Source organism: Choloepus didactylus, chromosome 19, assembly GCF_015220235.1.
Source record: "Choloepus didactylus isolate mChoDid1 chromosome 19, mChoDid1.pri, whole genome shotgun sequence".
NCBI classification, from domain to species: Eukaryota; Metazoa; Chordata; class Mammalia; order Pilosa; family Megalonychidae; genus Choloepus; species Choloepus didactylus.
The window spans coordinates 60,921,838-60,939,973 of NC_051325.1; the positions used below are offsets into that span (position 1 = coordinate 60,921,838).

At 41.7% G+C, this 18,136-nt stretch overlaps 1 protein-coding gene across 1 annotated transcript in view; it reads left to right on the forward strand.

Annotated features, from left to right (window-relative positions):
* The window catches only part of VAPB (VAMP associated protein B and C), an 85,238-nt gene extending 67,859 nt beyond the window's left edge, over positions 1–17,379 (forward strand). Inside the window, exons 3-6 of the mRNA XM_037811475.1 lie at positions 2,149–2,252; positions 5,594–5,674; positions 7,565–7,741; positions 10,381–17,379. Of these exons, the coding sequence (XP_037667403.1) occupies positions 2,149–2,252; positions 5,594–5,674; positions 7,565–7,741; positions 10,381–10,539 (521 nt within the window). The 3' untranslated portion in view covers positions 10,540–17,379. The remainder of the gene's footprint in view (positions 1–2,148; positions 2,253–5,593; positions 5,675–7,564; positions 7,742–10,380) is intronic.
* Positions 17,380–18,136: the final 757 nt, after the last annotated feature.

Here is an 18,136-nt window from a genome sequence, read left to right on the forward strand (position 1 = left end):
ATTGAGATATATTCACATAACATACAGCCATTCAAAGTGTACAATCAGTTCACAGTATCGTCATATAGTAGTTGTGCATTCATCCCCACAATCAATCTTTGAACATTTTCATTACTCCAAAAAATAAAATAAAAATTAAAATAAAAAAGAACATCCAAAACATTCCATTCCCCTCCTCCCTGATTGTTCATTTACTTTTTTTAAAATGCAATTTTATTGAGATATATCACACACCCTACAGTCATCCACAGTGTACAGTTATTCATAGCACCGTCATACATTTGTGTGTTCATCACCAGAATCAATTTTTTAACCTTTTCCTGACTCCAAAATAAAAATAGAAGCAAAAAAGAACATCTAAATCTTTCCATCCCCTCCATCCCACCCTATGCTTCATCTAATTTTTGTCCCCATTTTCCCACTCACCTGACATATATTGATTTTTATCCTGAAAAGGTCTCCATGGCCACCTGTAACTCAGGGCCCTTGAATGGGTTTTGTGGGTAGCAGAGCTGCCTGGGTGACTTGGTGCACCAAAGCATTTCAGTCTAATGAATTGTTAGGTTTTAATAGACTTTCTGTCTCCCCAAGGTGGAGAGGGCCCCTGAATCCCTGAGACGGGTAAGGGAAATATGTATTTCTGTTGCCTATTGTGCTTGATTCCGTAAGGTTATTGGATGGTGGGTCTGGGATACAGGATGTGAATCTATCCCATATTTGAGTGACCAGTATGGCAGAAGGGCTCTAAATTGGACTTAGAGCCATAAGGTCTGGACTCTTTGTTCTAGTTTTGCCACTTCCTAAGATTGTGACCTTGAGTAAGCCACTTTACTTTGCTGAGGCCCAGAATCTTCGTCTGTAGAGTGGTGCTAAGGACACCTGCTCCTTACCTGATGCATGGGGTGATTGTTTATGAGGCTTGAGAGGAAGTGCCTGGTAAGCCCTAAGGGGCTGTCCAAAGGCAAGAGGGCACTGATGAGGGCCCCAGAAGAGGTGGATGGAAGCCGAGCTGGTGGAGAAGGACAGGGCTTGCCTTGTTAGTGGACAGGGAGTCAGTCTCGTGTGGTGGCTGTGAGTTTAGGATCTGCCGTCAGAATGGATAGGGCCCTGACACCTCCTTGGTGTAACCTTGGGCAAGTTAGTTAACCTTTCTGTGCCTCGCTTTTTTCATGTGGAAAATAGGTATCAAAATAACACACACACCTCCCCAATATTGCCTACCTCTTAAGTATTAAACGAGATGATTACAGACCTCAAGTACAAAGCCCAGTTTCTGGCACAAGGGAAACCTCAGTACATATTAGCTCTTACTAGACTTGAGCCACAGTAGGCTTTTCTTGCTTGTGAAGTTATGTTTCAGGGAACTTAACTTGGTGTGTGGTTTAGCCAGAGCTTGGTAGCAAATAGTGTATTTTTACACAAGTATCATTTAACAGGGGTAGGTCCTGGTCTACCGCTAGGAACGAGGCTGAAGGAAGCCAGGCAGAGCAGGAAGGCAGTACCCTGGTTCAGTCTATGTTAGTCATCCACAGGAGTCCTTATGTGAGAGGCCTCTGGGTTCTTGGGGAGAAAGGGGGGTGGGGTGGTAGAAGCTGGTGGTGTTGGGAGTGTCCTGGTTTCAAGAGTTTTCTGACGTTCTATTGGCAAAGTTTTATTTCAAGCATTACCTTTATTAGCTGTTTGAGAAAGGGGGCAAAGAGAAGCTAAAACAGTTGCTTAAACGCCTTAGATTATTCTATTTTAGTTCCCAAAAGATCATTCTGATAGGTTTTCTTGAGTAAAACAGACATGTGGTCTTTCTACCAGTTTCTCTATTCTATGTGGCCAAATACAAGTGTTTGTAACAATTTTGTAGTAGTGAAAGATCACGGGACAAGGAACCTGAAGACTTGGGTCCCAAGCCCTGCTCTTTCACTACCTGCTATTTGACCTTGGGCAAATCCCTTCACCTTTCTGGGCCTCAAGTTTGTGACCTGAAAGGGGAGAAGATTCTGATGATCTTGCCCTGCTCACTTCACCAGGGGTCTTGTAGGCTCAGATAAGAGAATGATACTCAACTTCTTTACTGCCAAAATTACGGGTACTACATGACAAGTGGCTGCTGATAACCAAGCTCTGACCCTCCTAATGAAATATTTTCTTTCCCAGTGATGTTACAGCCTTTCGATTATGATCCTAATGAGAAGAGTAAACACAAGTTTATGGTTCAGTCTATGTTTGCTCCAACTGACACTTCTGATATGGAAGCAGTAGTAAGTACTGAATGCTTTTTTTATACCAGTAATTAAAAATTTTAAAAATTAAAAAAAAAAAAAAAAAAGAAAAACTGTTAGGCAAAAAATTGTGGATGCATGCTTTTCAAAATGTATCTTGATCATCTAAAGGGGAATGGTGTTCTCAGGGAGGTTTGTACTTTATCTTTATGATTTTTCTAAAACTTTGATGGATAATTTTATCATTTTATATAACTATCTAGAATATTATATTTTTCTGAGTTTTATACTCTCAGTTTGCTTTAGCAGTTCCTTGCTCCGATGGATTCTATTTTGAATGCTTTGGGGATTCTTCCTTCCACAGAAAAGGGTACACTATGGGGAAGGTTTTCTGCCATGTCTTCCCATCCCCATAAAAAACCCAAAGGATGTAAGAATGTGAGAGAGTTGAACACTAAATATCCTTTGCCTCTTGGGCTTTTTTCTTTTGTTTTGTTTTTGCTTGTTTCTAGTAGGCATGATTCTTTGTTGCTTTTTTTTCTCTAGCTTCTCATTTTCCCCCCCGCTTGTTAAATAAATACATGTTGAACTCGGTCTCTATTTTTGATAAAAGTAAGATGACTTGATGTTCATAAAATACATAAGTGATATTGTATCACTGATTTTTCTAGAAAATAGATTATAATGGAAATTATCCCCCCGAAGTAGGTTTTTTATACTTTTTGAATAAACAAGCCTTCTGGTGATGTGAATGTGAATCACAATATACATATAAGCTTAGAGTCCACAGCACCAGCAAGGATGGACTCTCCCATCCTCACAGTTTGGAAAAGAGAGGCGGGAGTGTCTCATAACATTTTGATCACTCTCTAGCTTGCCAACCCACACTAAGAGACTGAAGTCACCCAGGGAATGTCTGCGAGTTTGAGTTAGTTTTTAAACTATCCCGTAGGTTTTCAAAATTTTGTACCAGGGGCTATTCCGTGCAAAGCCCACCTCAAGCCCCAGTGTTAGCACACAGCTTTCCTCCTGGTCCTTGGGGAAGCATCCCTGACCATCTTTAGTGATGTTTAACTTCTGGGCAGAAAATGAAGGGCAAGCCAGATATTTTCGTGTTTGGGAGAGATCAGTGATGATAAGCCATTTTTCTTTTCCTAAGAAGGATTATTGAGACATTTGTTACTTTCTCTTTTATTTCCTGGATCATGATGTGTCACTTCATGTTATTTTGTGTGAGCAAGGAAACATATGGCAAATACAAAACATGGTATATCCAAGAGTATGTTCCTTTGGCTTTTGCTGCATGGTGTGGCAAGAGGAGCATGGGAAGGCTTGGGAATGTTGGGTTTGAGCCTCAGTCTACCTTTCACTAACATTGTAGCCTTCACAAGTTTTGTGAACTCTCGAGGTTTTTTTGTAACCTGTAAAATCGGATACAAAACAAACTCACAGTGTTGTTGTGAATATGAAATGTACTATGGATGTAAACCACCTGGCACAAAGACTGACCTAAGCTAGGTACTAGATATAGTAGGTACTCGGTAAATGTTCATTTCCTTTATGATTGTTTTCATAACAATTCAAAAGAATTATACCAAATGTACATTGTAGGAAAATTTGGAAATACACAATTGAGCAAAAACCTAAATAAAAATGACCTACAATTAATTCTTCCATACTGGGCATAACCACTAATAAAAGGAGCCTTGTGCTTTTTATTTACATTTATTTATTTTTCTTTTTAGTTTGCTTTTCAGACCTACGGAAAGTTGAAAAAAATAGTACAGTGACCCCTTATATAACTTTTACCTAGATTCACCATTTAACATTTTGCCACATCTACTTCATTTCTATCACAGATTCTTTTTGCCTGAACCATTTGAAAGCAAATTGTAGACTTCATGGCACTTCACCCTCTAAATCCTTCAGAACAAGTACATTCTCTTACATAACCTCAATATTATTATTGCAGCTGAGAAAATTAGCATTCATTCAGTAATATTATATAAATAAAAAAATCCATCTTAAATTTTCTAATTGTTCCAAAGATGTCATTTAGTCATTTTTATTCTAGAAGAGTATGCCCCCCCCCCACACACACACTCATGACTGGATTTTTTAGAGTCCAAGCCACTTGACTTATAGAATGCCCCACATTTTTTATCTCATTGTTTCCTCATGATTAAAAACAGGTTAAATATTTTTTGGCAAGAATATTCCATTGATGATGTTATACATTATATCTGAAGGCATTTAACGCTAGGTTGTTCTTTGTGGTGATGCTGTGTTCAATCACTTCATTAAGATGGCAACTGCCAACTCTCTCCAGTGTCCAAGTATATTTTCCCTTTGTAATTAATAAGTAATCTGTGATCCTCTCAGAAACCTGACACATTGAGACCACACAAATATCCAGCTTTCCAGCATTCTTGCTCTTGATGTTTTTAGCATCCATTGATGATTCTTGCCTGATGCTCTTTTGACACGTGCACACTTAGACACATTATGTTCATGTGTGCGCAGAGGATCAGACTTAAATGTTGTCTATATCTTCTTCACTTAATATTCTATGAATTTTCCCCCTGTACTACAGATTAAAATGTTTTTAGCATTATTTGAGTGGCAGCATGCTCATCAATTGAATGGCAGTTCCCTGATGTTAAACAAATGGGTTGTTTCCTGTTTTTGGCTCTTGGTGCCTGTGTTGCTCTAACTGCCTTCTGCATGGTTTTGGGGCATGAGTGTGTGTGGGAAGGCAGGGGTGGGGCTTCCTTTTTCTGTGTTATATCCTTGCTGCTGTGCAGGCCCATCATCCCAGACGTGGGGGTTCAGCTAGGAAGGTGCTCACACCAACAGACTGGGCGGAGTGGTTGCGGGCCCTGTGGGCCAGTGGCAGGGGAGCAGCTTGATAGTTCATGGGCTTCGCTGGTAGTTGACCGAGTGGTTCCAAAATCACTCTCAGATAGTATGTGCTTAGGTTCTCCAAGGTGGCTGTGCCCGGTAAAGTAAGTTTTGTGTTCTTAAGGAGAGCCAAGTTACTTCTGGTTGTCAGGCATTAAAATTTGGAAAATTCCTTTTTCCAGCAATACTCCTCTCTCTGCTACATGTGCTTCCCACAGATGTTGTGGCATGAAGAGCATTTGTTGACTTTGAGGAGCCAGACTTTGGGGTTTGTGAAGTGTGATAAATATTCAGGAAAGCTAGTGTATTTAATCTTGTCATGTTAAAAATATTAAAATCTCAGCAGACTTAAGTTCTTTATTTGATACACATCAGGGCTTTCTCATTAAGAGTATTTTTGTGAAATTGTCAGTTATAAGAAGAAAATTATTCTTCCAGCAGTTTGTAATATCCTGATTATTAAATTTAAATTGTTTTAGTGGAAGGAGGCAAAACCGGAAGACCTTATGGATTCAAAACTTAGATGTGTGTTTGAATTGCCAGCAGAAAATGATAAACCAGTAAGTATGTTTATAGTTAACAATAATTGAATGTTGCAAGCTGATACTTATTTGCATACCATCTCCTGCAAAACTGAGATTTAAGTTGGCAAATTATTTTCCTTTCTCTGATGTATGAAGAGAAAAATAAGCTGAAGTCAACAAATAAGTGGGCCTTTGTGAAATCAGCCTTTGAAAGACTAGCAGAAAGCCAACTAACTGAAACAATTTTTCCCCTTACAAAGTGTAGCCTGTTGGCTCCTGAGATATCATAAATCCCGAAGAGCTTCTTTGGCTTAGCAAAGTTATATGTTACTGTTAAACAGTGGGTGACACTGAAACGGAATCAGTTGCCCTTTATCATGGTGCTTGATGGACAGTGGTAAGCTCTTAGGTTCTTTATTATTTTTTTTAACCAACTAGATGCTACCTGTAGGTTTCTCTGCCAGCCTTACTCCCTCTGCAACCCCTTTGCCTGCCCTCTTTACCACACCCACCCCTTCAGTCAAAACTGTGGCCTTGGCACTATTGACACCTCAGCCAACATGTTCTCTGCTGGGGACATCCTGTGCATTGTAGGATGTCCAGCAGCATCCCTGGTGTCTACTTACTAGATGCCAAAAAAGGCTCCAGATATTGTCACAGGTCCCTTGGGGGCAAAATTCACACCTCCTTGAGAATTATCTAACTCCTGTGCTGATGGGGGTGAGGGAGAAGAGCTCATTCCTCAAAGCTGTCAGCTTCCTTTTCTTTTTAAAATAAGTTGAAACTGAGGGACAAGCCTGTCATGGCCCTCACTTGTGACCAGTTGAAGAGAGAAGACTGTACGTGGAATGCTAATCTGGACCTTCCTTCAATCTAGTAAAAAAAAGTTAAATTGTGTTAAACACACCAAAAATTTAAAACGCATGCAAATATTGAACTACCCTGGCCATTAATGGCTGGGAATGGGAAATAGGAATGCTCTGAAATGATAATCCCCAAAAATTCTGCTGATTTGTGTCAAATCTACTTAGTATTTTCTTTCTGCACTGTTATTACCCAATATCCTTATCCTGTTTCTTTGAATGCACAATGGTCTTTTTTTTTTCCCCTCCTCCCATTGTACACTGTGTCCTGGGAGGGTCAGTGTGTAGAAGTTGTGAGGCATGTATTCCGGCCTAGCTCTGTGATATTAACCCTGTGGCCTCCCTCTTCTCATCTGGAAAATGAAAAGCAGAACTAGAGCTATGCCTAGTGGTTTGCTACCCAGAAACCCCAGGGCAATGACTCTATTCATTTTATTTCCCCTGAAAAATATGCACTCCCCCCAGTTTCTGACTCTCATCTTCAGTAAATCTGAAGGTGGGTGACACAGCACAATTTTGGCAGGAGAAATGGGGGGAATTTGTGTTTTCAAAAATACCTTCTAAAAGCTGGAAACATTGCAGACATTGAGCTTGTTTCACCTTCATTCCAATTTGGAAGTTCTCAGTTCCTGAACTAAATCACCTTTTGTGTAATACCCCTCCCTGACCTCCCGCCACCGCCCAGCGAGTCCCGGCAATGTTCAGATCTTCATAGTGACAGTATTTTGGCTAATAATTCCTGAGCTTGCACAATTACAGTATGCTAATTTTTGCATGGCAGCAATTTGATAGTGCAATATGCATAGCCCTTTTTCTTTTTCTTTGAAGTATTAGTCTCAGCCAAACTTCATTATTTGCCCTTATCCATAATTTCTGGGGCCCAGTTGCTTTAGATTATTAAGATACTAGATAAAGTGATCCATTTAAAAAATAAATGTGACATTTTACAGTGTGGATGAAATGCTACCACGTGTGATGTTTGCTGAGAACTACTTTATTTTGCATAAAAAGGTCCTTTATTATATTGTTGGTGACACTTGGGCTTTCATTTATTTCTGAACAGCATGATGTAGAAATAAATAAAGTTATAACCACATCTGCATCAAAGACAGAAACACCAATAGTGTCTAAATCTCTGAGTTCTTCTTTGGATGACACTGAAGTTAAGAAAGTGATGGAAGAATGTAAGAGGCTGCAAGGTGAAGTTCAGAGGCTATGGGAGGAGAACAAACAATTCAAGGTAACATTTTATTTTCTGAGAATCTACAGGGACTCTCACTAGGCTTTTGGATGGGGAAGTTTATGAACCCTTGGATTTGTAGGTGGGTTTTTTGTGTTTTTTTTTTGTATTTGTGCATTTTCCCCTTCAGGAAGAAATTTCCATAACTTTCATCAGGTTCTCAAAAGGATCCTTGAGTCCCCAAAGTTAAGAACAACTGTCCCTTGAGCAGAAGTTTCTCAACTACTTAAACTCTTGTCCCCTTTAAAAAGAAAACACAGCACACCTCTAACTCTCCATTAGTGTAAATTGAAAGTAAATGTGAGGCTGAAAGTAGAACAGCAGTGGTGATTTTGAATATGCACTTTCAGGCCCAGTCAACCCCCATTCACTGGGTTGTGAGTCTCTCTCTTTTTTAAGAAGGTATATACTGACGTGCACTCTGTTTCAACCCAGGTGTACTTCTGATTTTTGAAGATTCTGAATAGAACATATGGGTTGTAGAGTCTCATCAGACTGTTAAAGTGGTGATGAGATTGGAAGTGGAAAGCTGTCACAGCAGATGCGAGGTTGAGACGACACGAGTCTCCAGCTTGTTGATGCAGACGGGGCAGGTTGTGCCAGGTGGTGAATCAGGGAGACGGGCTCCACTTCTTTTGGCTTTGGAGACCAAGTGGAAGTGACTCTAGTCAGAAGTGAACTAGCCCTGGGTCTAGATGCTCCATTTGCTAAATGCTTCCAAGGCTCCTTCTGCCTTTAAGAGGATGAACCTGTTTCCAATGATATTGAAGAGAACAACTGACCATAGAACTTTTGTTGCAGCTTCCATTTTTAGGCCAATCCATTCTCTTAATCTTGATCATGCCACCCAAGCACTTAATAGGTTTTTACTCTTTACCACAGCACCAGGTACATGTAATAAGTTCACTTAAGCTGACTTTTCCTTGTCTTTTATTCTGGCAGTGTAGTGGATATAGGAGAACTGACAGTATTTGGAAAATGGCATCACCTTCTTCCTTTACAGCAATCTTGATTTGCCACATTCAGTAACTGCCTTTAGTATGGAATAAATTATGAGGCTCCCACTTTACTGTTTGGCTAAAAATCTAAGATATGCCTAAAGATTCTCTTGGAGTGTATTTCTCTTCAGAGACAGAGTCCTGTGCCGTTTAAAGTGATAAATAGGTAGAAATAGCTTCTATATAAACTCAATAAAATAAATATGCTTTGCTGTGCCTTTTTTGTTTTTTGGAGTTAATTGAATAACACCAGTAATTAATTTGTCACTGTGTAGCGATATTTGCCATGCCTCATGAGCAGAATATCTTTAAAATATTATCAGACCAGTCTTGATGTAAGAAGATTCTGTATCCTGCCAAACACTGATTTCTTGTTTTGCATTGGGGCATTCTTTTATTTGGCCCACAAATTTACGGAGGATCTACTATGTGCCAAACACGAGTGACCTTGGCCCCGAAGGAGCAGCTCCTGTTCAGGGGTGGCAGGGAGAGACATAGAGCCAGATAAGGACAACTCGGTGTGGTCAGCGGTTTCATATGGAGATAACAGCTAAGTACAGAACCTGAGCTCCATGGGTTTGTCTGCCTCGTCTTCAGGACCTACTTGGCACTCAGTGAATGAATGAATTGAAGGAAAAGAAGAGAAAATATAACTGCTGTGGAGGTTCAGGGATGAGAGATGAAGTCGTTGGCAAACGATTGTGCAGGTGTGCACAGGCTGTAACGGAAAGGCCTTTTTGATGAAAGCCGTGCTGAGGAGCGTGGGCTTGGCCTTGTGGGCAGTGGGGAGTCACCGGCAGAGTCCTCAGTGGCATAATCAGATCTGCAAAGGAACTTGTAGGGAATCAAGGCAGAAGTGGAGGTGAAGGAGAAAGTAGTTTCATTGCTTACACCTCTGTGTCAGGTGAGTTAAATGTGGCCATGTATCTTTGTATAAATGAAAAAAGAACATTGCTTCTTCAGTAGGAAATCCATGCATTAAATAGAAAACATTTGAGAAGAGAATATCAAATTCAGTCACAGTTTTAATATTCCAAATATAAAGTTTTCTATTCAGCAGTCTACATGTAACTTAGCAAATACAACTATGTACAGAGTTCTCTATTTGAAAGCTTTCAGGTCTCCCACTTTGTGGTTTCTTTTGAGCTTTATATTTGTACCTTGGGAAATGCCCATCATTTCAAAAATTGATGACTTGATTAGGGAAGCCCATTCAGTAGAGGCAGGAGGGACAAAGGGCTTGGGGTGGGATGTAGAAGAGTAGCAGCCTGGAGACATGGCCAGAAAAGAAAGTTGAATGGGCTTGAGGTTGCAGAGGGCCAGGAGGCCCCTTAAGAGCATTTTCCTATAAGTCATGGGGAACCAAGGAGTGCCATGCTTAGATAGGCTATAAAAAGGGAACCCACTGAGCGGTGGAGGACAGATAAAGGAAGAAACAGGCCTCTGGCAGTAGTTTTCTTATGGTCTCCAGCTAGTCCCTTCCCTTTGTAGGTCTCAGTTTCTCCATTTGTAAAATGAGGAGGTGAGACCATATCACGTGATCTGAGTCTGTGGCAGAAATCACCCAGCCTCCTAAGCCATTAGGTCGGCTCCTGCTGCTGGTGGCCCAGGGCTGCCTCTGAACATGCATTTGCTCCACAGGAGGAAGACGGACTTCGGATGAGGAAGACAGTGCACAGCAACAGCCCGGTGTCTGCGTTGGCTTCGGCCGGGAAGGAGGAGGGCCTTAGCACCCGGCTCCTCGCCTTGGTGGTCTTGTTCTTTATTGTCGGTGTAATTATAGGGAAAATAGCCTTGTAGAGGCTGCATGCAAAGGATGGTAAATTGGATTGATAGATCTGCCATATCATGGGATTTACATTTATCATAACCATGTGTAAAAAGAAATTAATGTATGATGACATTTCACAGGTCTTGCCTTTAAATTACCCCTCCTGCGCACACACATACACAAACACACACGAATATAACAATGTAACAATCTTTTAGAAGGTTTAAATGTATAGTCAATGATTGGGGGGAAAAGAATGATCTTAATTGAGTGGTGAGGGAAACCGTGATTAATACCACACAGGCATATTGTAAATGTCATAAGCATTGGTGGGCTTTGGTACATGTTGCTGGATTTCCTCTTCTAAAACAAGACACTCTTCCTTGCCTGATGGTGCTGGCCTTGGGAGCCAGAGCCCTGCGTGGCGGGCAGACACTGTCACCTCTGTGTAGTTACCCAGCACACTGCTCACCCCCTCCCGAGGCTGCTTTTCTATGTCTTCAGTTCTGTCCATGTCATCAGTTTCTTGGGACTGATGAACAGAGTCAGAAGCTGAAAAGAATTGCACTGTGGCAGCATCAGATGTGCTCGTCACGAATGAGAGGCAGATGTTGACTGACTGACCCAACACTTTGGAAAAAAAGTCAATGCTTTGTTCTCTAAAGGGACCAAGCTAAATTACTATTGGTTCATGTAGTGAAATTGAACTGTTACTCAGAGATGTTTAATGCATATTTAACTTATTTAATGTATTTCATCTCATGTTTTCTTATTGTCACAAAATTTTAATTAATGCCGTGGCCTAAAACTCATCTGTGCTACCTCCTGCCGGTGGGTTATGATGGCATTGCTGCTGGGGCGCTGTGGGCTCCTCTCTCTCTGGAGGTTTCTGGGCACTACGTACCTGTGGAAGGTTTGACTGTTGACTGTTGGACAACAGCAGTCAGGATGTGTTTTTCTTTGTAAATAAATAACAGCTGCCATAGGGAGGGAAATTCCTAGTAGCAACAGTCAAGTCTCGATTACCCCTTCAGTGGAGAAGAGCAGCTGATCTTAAAGAGATGGATGTGCTGTTTTCCACCATCCCTCAGCCACCACCCGTACTTCCAGCACGCAGGACCAGGGTCTGGCCTGACTTTTCTCAACATGGCCCCAGCTTGGAGTCATGAAGAGTGAGTCAGGCTACAGAGCGGGGGTGAGAGTGGAACCAGCTGGGGGTGGGGAGGGGGTTGTGAGAGAGACTCTTCAGGTAATCCATCCAGTGGTAATTGAGAGTTTGACTGTGAATTAATTCTATGCCGTGAAAGACCAGTCCAATCCTGTTTGACTATGTAGCATCTTAAAAAGAAAAAAAATTAAAATAAAGCCCCAAAATTAAGAGCTCTTTTGTCATTTTGTCACATTTGCTATCTGGGGAAGTTATTATTTTATCACATTATCATTTTGTCACTGGAAGATTCGTTTAAAAATCAGATATTGATGGAAAAATATTTTTGAGGGGGGTGGGGTGGTTGGCCTCAACTGAAGGTCTGAAAAGAAAACTATTGGAAGTCTAAGAACCTGGTCACCCCCATCCATCCATTGCTCTGCCCCTCAGCGGAAGGAAACCTCTCCTCCAGGTCAAGGAGCCCACAGAAGCAGTGGGCAACAGGTATGCTGAGCACAGCTCCAGCGTGGGGATGGCTTTAAAAGACAAAAATCCATCAAGGAAGACAGTTCTTAGAAGACACCACTTTAAGTCAGATTTCTCTCGAGCCTGACCAGGGTGGAACGAGCCTGGGTTCTGGCTCTGGGGTGCCGGGTTAGGGGCTAGAGGACTGGCGAGGTCGAAGCCTGCCATTAGTTCTAAGTAGTAACTTCCTGTCTTCACAAAAAGAAGTTTTCTATAAACCCCAGGTACTCACAGTGAATGGTGAACAACCAAACACCTCGTGCTCAGATTGCATCTGGTATGCAGTCATGGAAGGCTGCCCCGTTGTAATTTAGTCCCCCGTATCTTTTCCATGCAGCTCTGAGTACTTGTGAAAAGGAGTGAGAAGATGGAGCTGTGAGGCATGTGCCTTCTGTTATTTTCTGCAAATGGACTAAAATGTGTCAAATTGTACAAAATATTTTAAGCTGTCTAGGCCACACAACCACTCTTAATAATCCTTTCAGATTAACTTGAAAACAACAGACATTATGCAAATGAAGGACGTGACTGTGGTCCAGTAAAACTTCATTCACAAAACCCAGCAACTGGTGGGATCTGGCCTGTGAGGCCATAGTTTGCTGATGCACCAGAGTGACAAGGTTCTTAAAAGAGCTTGCCCGGGGAACCCACTAAGTGTTGGGTCTTTGAAGGTGGTTCAGCGATTCACGAACATCTAGGCCAGGAGCACAGGTATTCAGCTTCTCAGGTGATGTGGACATTTTGGTTGCAGCTAAAATCAAATTTTAAAGTCCAAGTTTGGCTCTTCCTTGTGGCCAATTATCCTATGAAACCTCTTTCCCATCTAATGGCTGGGACTTGGTGAGCACAGGTTCACTTGTGGGGCTTTCTAAGTGAATGGAAGGAGGAAGCTCATCAGGGACCTTGGGTGCTTTGAGAACAAGGGTGATGGGGGAGGCTCGGCTCTTGTCTAAGTTAGCCTGCTTGGCAGAGAGTGTGCGTAGAAGCATGACAGAGGAAAGAAAAATGGAAGTAAGGTAAAGAGGTGGGTAGGTGGTCATGTCAGAGCAGAGGGTGAGAATCAAATAACTGGGAATGAACTGGTTTAGGAAGAGGGAGGCTGAAGCTGTCTGGGGTGCCGCGGCCAGGCTGCCTTCTGTGTCCTGTGCCTCATGGTTACTGGTTCCAAGGCTCCTCTGAGAGTAGGGCCCTTGCTTTGGAAAATAGCCAGCACAGAGCTCACATACATATGAGATGCAAGTAATAACAGAGTGCCATCAGTTTTTATTGATTGCATTTTTAAATTGATAATTTAAGCTCCTTTGGCCAGTACAAAATGCCTCTTAAAGACAGCAGGCTGTATTATTTGTAGGTGTGAGGACCCAGCTGTCATTTTTTTTCTCCTCCTAGTTTGCATGTTTTCCCTCTCTAGTCTTCTAGACTGCTGGCACCAGCAGTAATAAATACTGATAAAATCAAAGTTGATTTTTACCAATGGACAGTTTATGCCTAGAGAGACGGCTTATACCTATGTAACACAGAAGGGGGAAAAATGAAGAACCTCCAGTGATCCATGAAAACCTAAATGTTTTCAAACAAATCCCAAGAGCCGAATTGCTATCGAAAGATTTCGGTGCTGGACTCACAGGCTGTGTTGAGTCAGATACAGCTGAAAGCAGGAATAGCTCAGAGCTAAATAGCCTTTCAAATGAACTTGAAAACAAGCTGTGTGTCAGTGTATGTGTGTAGCATATGTACCATATGTAAATAGCTTTGCACTTTTTAAATGGTGCCTGTATTTTTTGCACACACAGATCTTTATATTTGCAAACTCAGAATCCATGCCAAAATACAATGCCATTTGTCATTTTCAGTTCCTTCTGTGAAGAACTGGCCCATTTTACAAGAGTCTGGTTGTGGTTTGTAAAATTCTTAATCTAAAAGAAAAAAATAACCAGAGATGGGTCTTGGGCTTTCAAGTTATCTTGAACCCTTGGATACTATTTAACTTCCGAGACCTTCTCAGGTGAAAAGGCCGCTGCTTCCCCCTGCTGGAGGTGGCGGTTTGTGGAGGGCATCCAGCCGTGGGCGGTGGGTCCTGGGACGCTCGTCCTGCCTCTGCTTGTCGGGGCCTGGAGGAGGAGGAGAACCAAGTAAAACAGTGGCACTAACTGAAAGCTGCCGCTCTGAGGAGACCTAGCTCGATTAAGCCTAGGGCCATGCTTGCTGGTGCTGAAAGTGAATGCGTTCAAAGAGCAGCAGAAATGGAATCATCTTGACAAAGTCCCCCGGAAAGAGGAGATGGAATGGCTCCAGTTTCTGGCACACAGATCTATCTGATCAGGCCCGTGATTACCCCTTAGTGACGCTGATGGAAAGGGCAGCTCTGAGGTTGCTCGTCCCCCACGTGAAGGTGGGTCCTTTGGGGGGAGCCATGGCCTGACTGGATGTGGGGAGGGCTGGTTTTTTTTTTGTTTGTTTGTTTGTTTGTTTTTTGCCATTCTCCAGCAGCACAGCTTGGATAGGAGCCTTGTAGCCTTGGCCTCTGCAGAGCCGTTTGCGGTACATTCAGCTCGATCCTCCCAACAGTTAACACCCTGGGGATGAGGGCTCTGATTTGCACATGAGGAAATGGAGGCTCCAGGAGGTGAAATTGGGCAACTTTTTAGAATGTCTCCTTTGGAACTGAATCGGTTTCTGAGACTGCCTGCTAAGCTCAGAACTTGCCTCAGAAGCACAGTGGAAAGGGCCTCATGCATCCTGATTCCAGCTGCTCCGGCCATTTGCATGCCTTTCATGTGTTTGACCTCATACCTTACTCAGTTATTTTGAAGATAAAGTAGATAGAATCAGGTCTGTAGTTCAGATGCTTATTTTTCTTTTTGAAACTAAACACACTCCAGGCAGAGTGGAGAAGTGTGCATTTTCCTCTTTTCCCTGCCTGGAGACCTCTGCTCCGCAATCCTAGGGAATGAATTTGGGGACTTTAGAAAAAAAACTCCCGGCCTGTCTCAGCAAGGCAACGATGCTTTATTCGGAGGCTTTACATAACTTGTGAATTAAATGTGAGGCGAGGGCAGTTCATTAAAGTTGGTATTGCAAAGTGGCCGGCCGAGGTTGAAAAACACCAAGCTGCTGGCATCTCATCCTCTCTGGGAGATCAGATAAGGGAGCAAGTAATAGAAGGCTGTGATAAGGAGCGGAGACTGTGAAAATGGGATCTGCAGCGAGATTCACAAACTCTTCCTCCCACGCCCAAATCCCATTAGCCGCAGACCTAGTACTCGCAGCTCAGCCACAAAAGCATTAGTTGGGGCACATGGGGGGGGCCACCCTGGTGCCCAGGGACCCAGAACGCCCTCCGTGGGGTGCTTTTAGCCATTTCCACGACACTTAAAACATAGAGATTTTGTTTTAATTCATTTTCATTACAGAGCTATTTTTTAAAATGTAAAAGCCATGAACACACATAAACAGTCCTATATAATAGCTAAAAGTGAAGCTGGTGGATGGGGATAAGAGGCTGTCTCGATTAGAATTACTTCAGATTTTTTTCTTAATGGAATTAATTCATTAGAAAATGTCTGCATCAATTCTGCAGAAAAGCAAGAAAAACCTAGCAACAAAAATAGAGCTATTATCTAATGTGTCATAAATATCTGCAGTTATGATACCTTGGAATGTTGCCACGATATAGATTGCTTTGATTAAAAGATGTCAGTTGAATAAAACAGTACCGTGGGATAATAGTTTTCTGCTGCTAGATAAATGCTCATGTTTATTTTTAAACCAGGAAACATTGATCCTGTGACAATGCCCTATTACAATTACTTTATTATTCCGCAGGGTTGATGTATATTTAATCAGTTGGCTAATGGATGTGGGTGCAGGACTGACGCTTGCTCACTGTCCTGCTCGACCACTTGCATTCCGATGAGCTTCAGGAGCACTGCCCGGGCTTCCGTCAGGTGGAACTGCCACCCTAACCTCGTGCCACTGATACCCAAAGCTGTGTCCAGCCAAAATAAACCAGTTACCCTTTTCTTTGGCTTCCCTTCAGAAAATACCAACTAAGGGAGACAAATTGTTATCTTAAAGCCCATTTCAATTAAGGCTTAGTGCTAATAAGAATGCATAGCTTTTTATGATTTAAGAAAATGATAAATTCATGTGCATGTTTCCCACATCGACTCAACAGTTTCCCGTGTAATACAAAAAAAGGTCTGGTTCTTTTTCTGAATCAGCAGCCTGCATTCCCTTCTTTTGTTTTCCAAGTAAACTAAATTCAGCTGTTACCCTCTAGCACAGCATTTATTAAAATTTTTTTCCCACTGAATCTTTTATTGGATTAAAACGTCAGAATTTATTGTGTGTAATACCGAGACCATTTGTACAAGAACTGCTTTTTGCTTTTCAACATTTGCTTGCTCATTTAGCAAAACTTTTATCAAGTACAGTATATTAGACACTGTAGGAAGTACTGAGAAATTAATTGATGGGAGTGATTTTGTTTTTGTGTTTTTCATTTGTAAGCAGCCTAAATAAAGTGATTCAAGTTTATACGTGGAGAGAAAGATGCAAAATATGTTTGGATCTCATTTCCATTGCTAGTGTTTCCTTTTTTTTTGAGACAATTTATGAACTGTTGCCATTTGGCACTTCTGAAAAGAAACTCAATTAATCTATTTAAGTGTTTCCTTCACCACCGCTCTCCTTTTTGAGTAAAGACATAGTTTTGATAATGCATGCTGTTCCTCTCTTGTTTTACATTTTTCTCCCTGTCTTGAAAAAAGATCTCTGCTGCTTGTGATGTGTGTTTTTATTCTGATTTCAATGTACATTAACCTTCTGGAAATTGAGTATTTTAAGAGATGCCTTAGAATGCTTTAGTTTTCATAATTTTTCCTGTATGTATTTTAAGTTGTATTTCCTGTTTTGACATGGAATCCATTTTAAAAGTTGGTGCAGGAAAGGACTTTCCCATCGTACATTTTTGGTTATCTGATATGTAATAAATTCATGGTTTTATGGCTGACTTTACATTTCCTGGAGGGAAGGAGCTGTATTGCTGCAATGTCCAGACTGCAAGAGCCATTCACAGCATGTTCTCACATGCTCCCTGTCAGCCTGATGAAACCTGCCCTGCCAAGGCATAAACTTTTGTACTAGCTGTCTCCACATTATGCTCAATAAATTCTGTGCTCTGAATATATTTAAAGGATGCTTCAGTGTAAAATTATTTTGAATGGATGGTTTAAGAGCATTTAGATACGTTTTAGAAAATGTACTAGATAGCCCCCGTATCTCTAGGATCAAGAAATTTGGTTAAAATTTAAATCATTGATTTTTGTGCCAGAAAACAGATCTTCAAGGTGACTAAGGTAAACTTCCTCTCCATTTTACTGATGAAGAAACCTTTGCCTGGGAGCTGAAGCCCGGGGACCAGGCTTCATACCAGGGTTTCCCTCTCAGGGGAGGCAGGTGCTTTACAGAACACCCACCAGTGTGAACTGCTTCCAGTGTGGGAACGTGGGCAGCTTCTGTTGACAGTTCTCCATCTTGCAGTATTACCTTTTAAACTTCTTTAGAAAGGTAACATGGGCAGATGGTAAAACTTCATGCAGGATTAAAGGTAGACTACACAAAATCCGTTTTGCTCCTAACCACCACCCACTTCCCTTCCAGAGACAACCTGGATTTCCTGTTTGCCCAGTGATCCTCTGCACACAGACCTGTGTGTGCATGTGTGTGTGTACAGCCCTGGCATCTTATATACAAGTGGCAGCACCCGCCACGTCATGCACGTTGCTTTTCTCAACTTTGGGATCTTGGAGATCATTTCACGTCAGCACACACAGTGTGACTATCATTTTTCTTGGTTGTGCTGTGGTTTCCTCTGTATGATGTGTACATGATTTACTGAACTGGCCTCTACTGTGGTGTTTTTAAGTAGTTTTTAGTCTTACTACTACAAA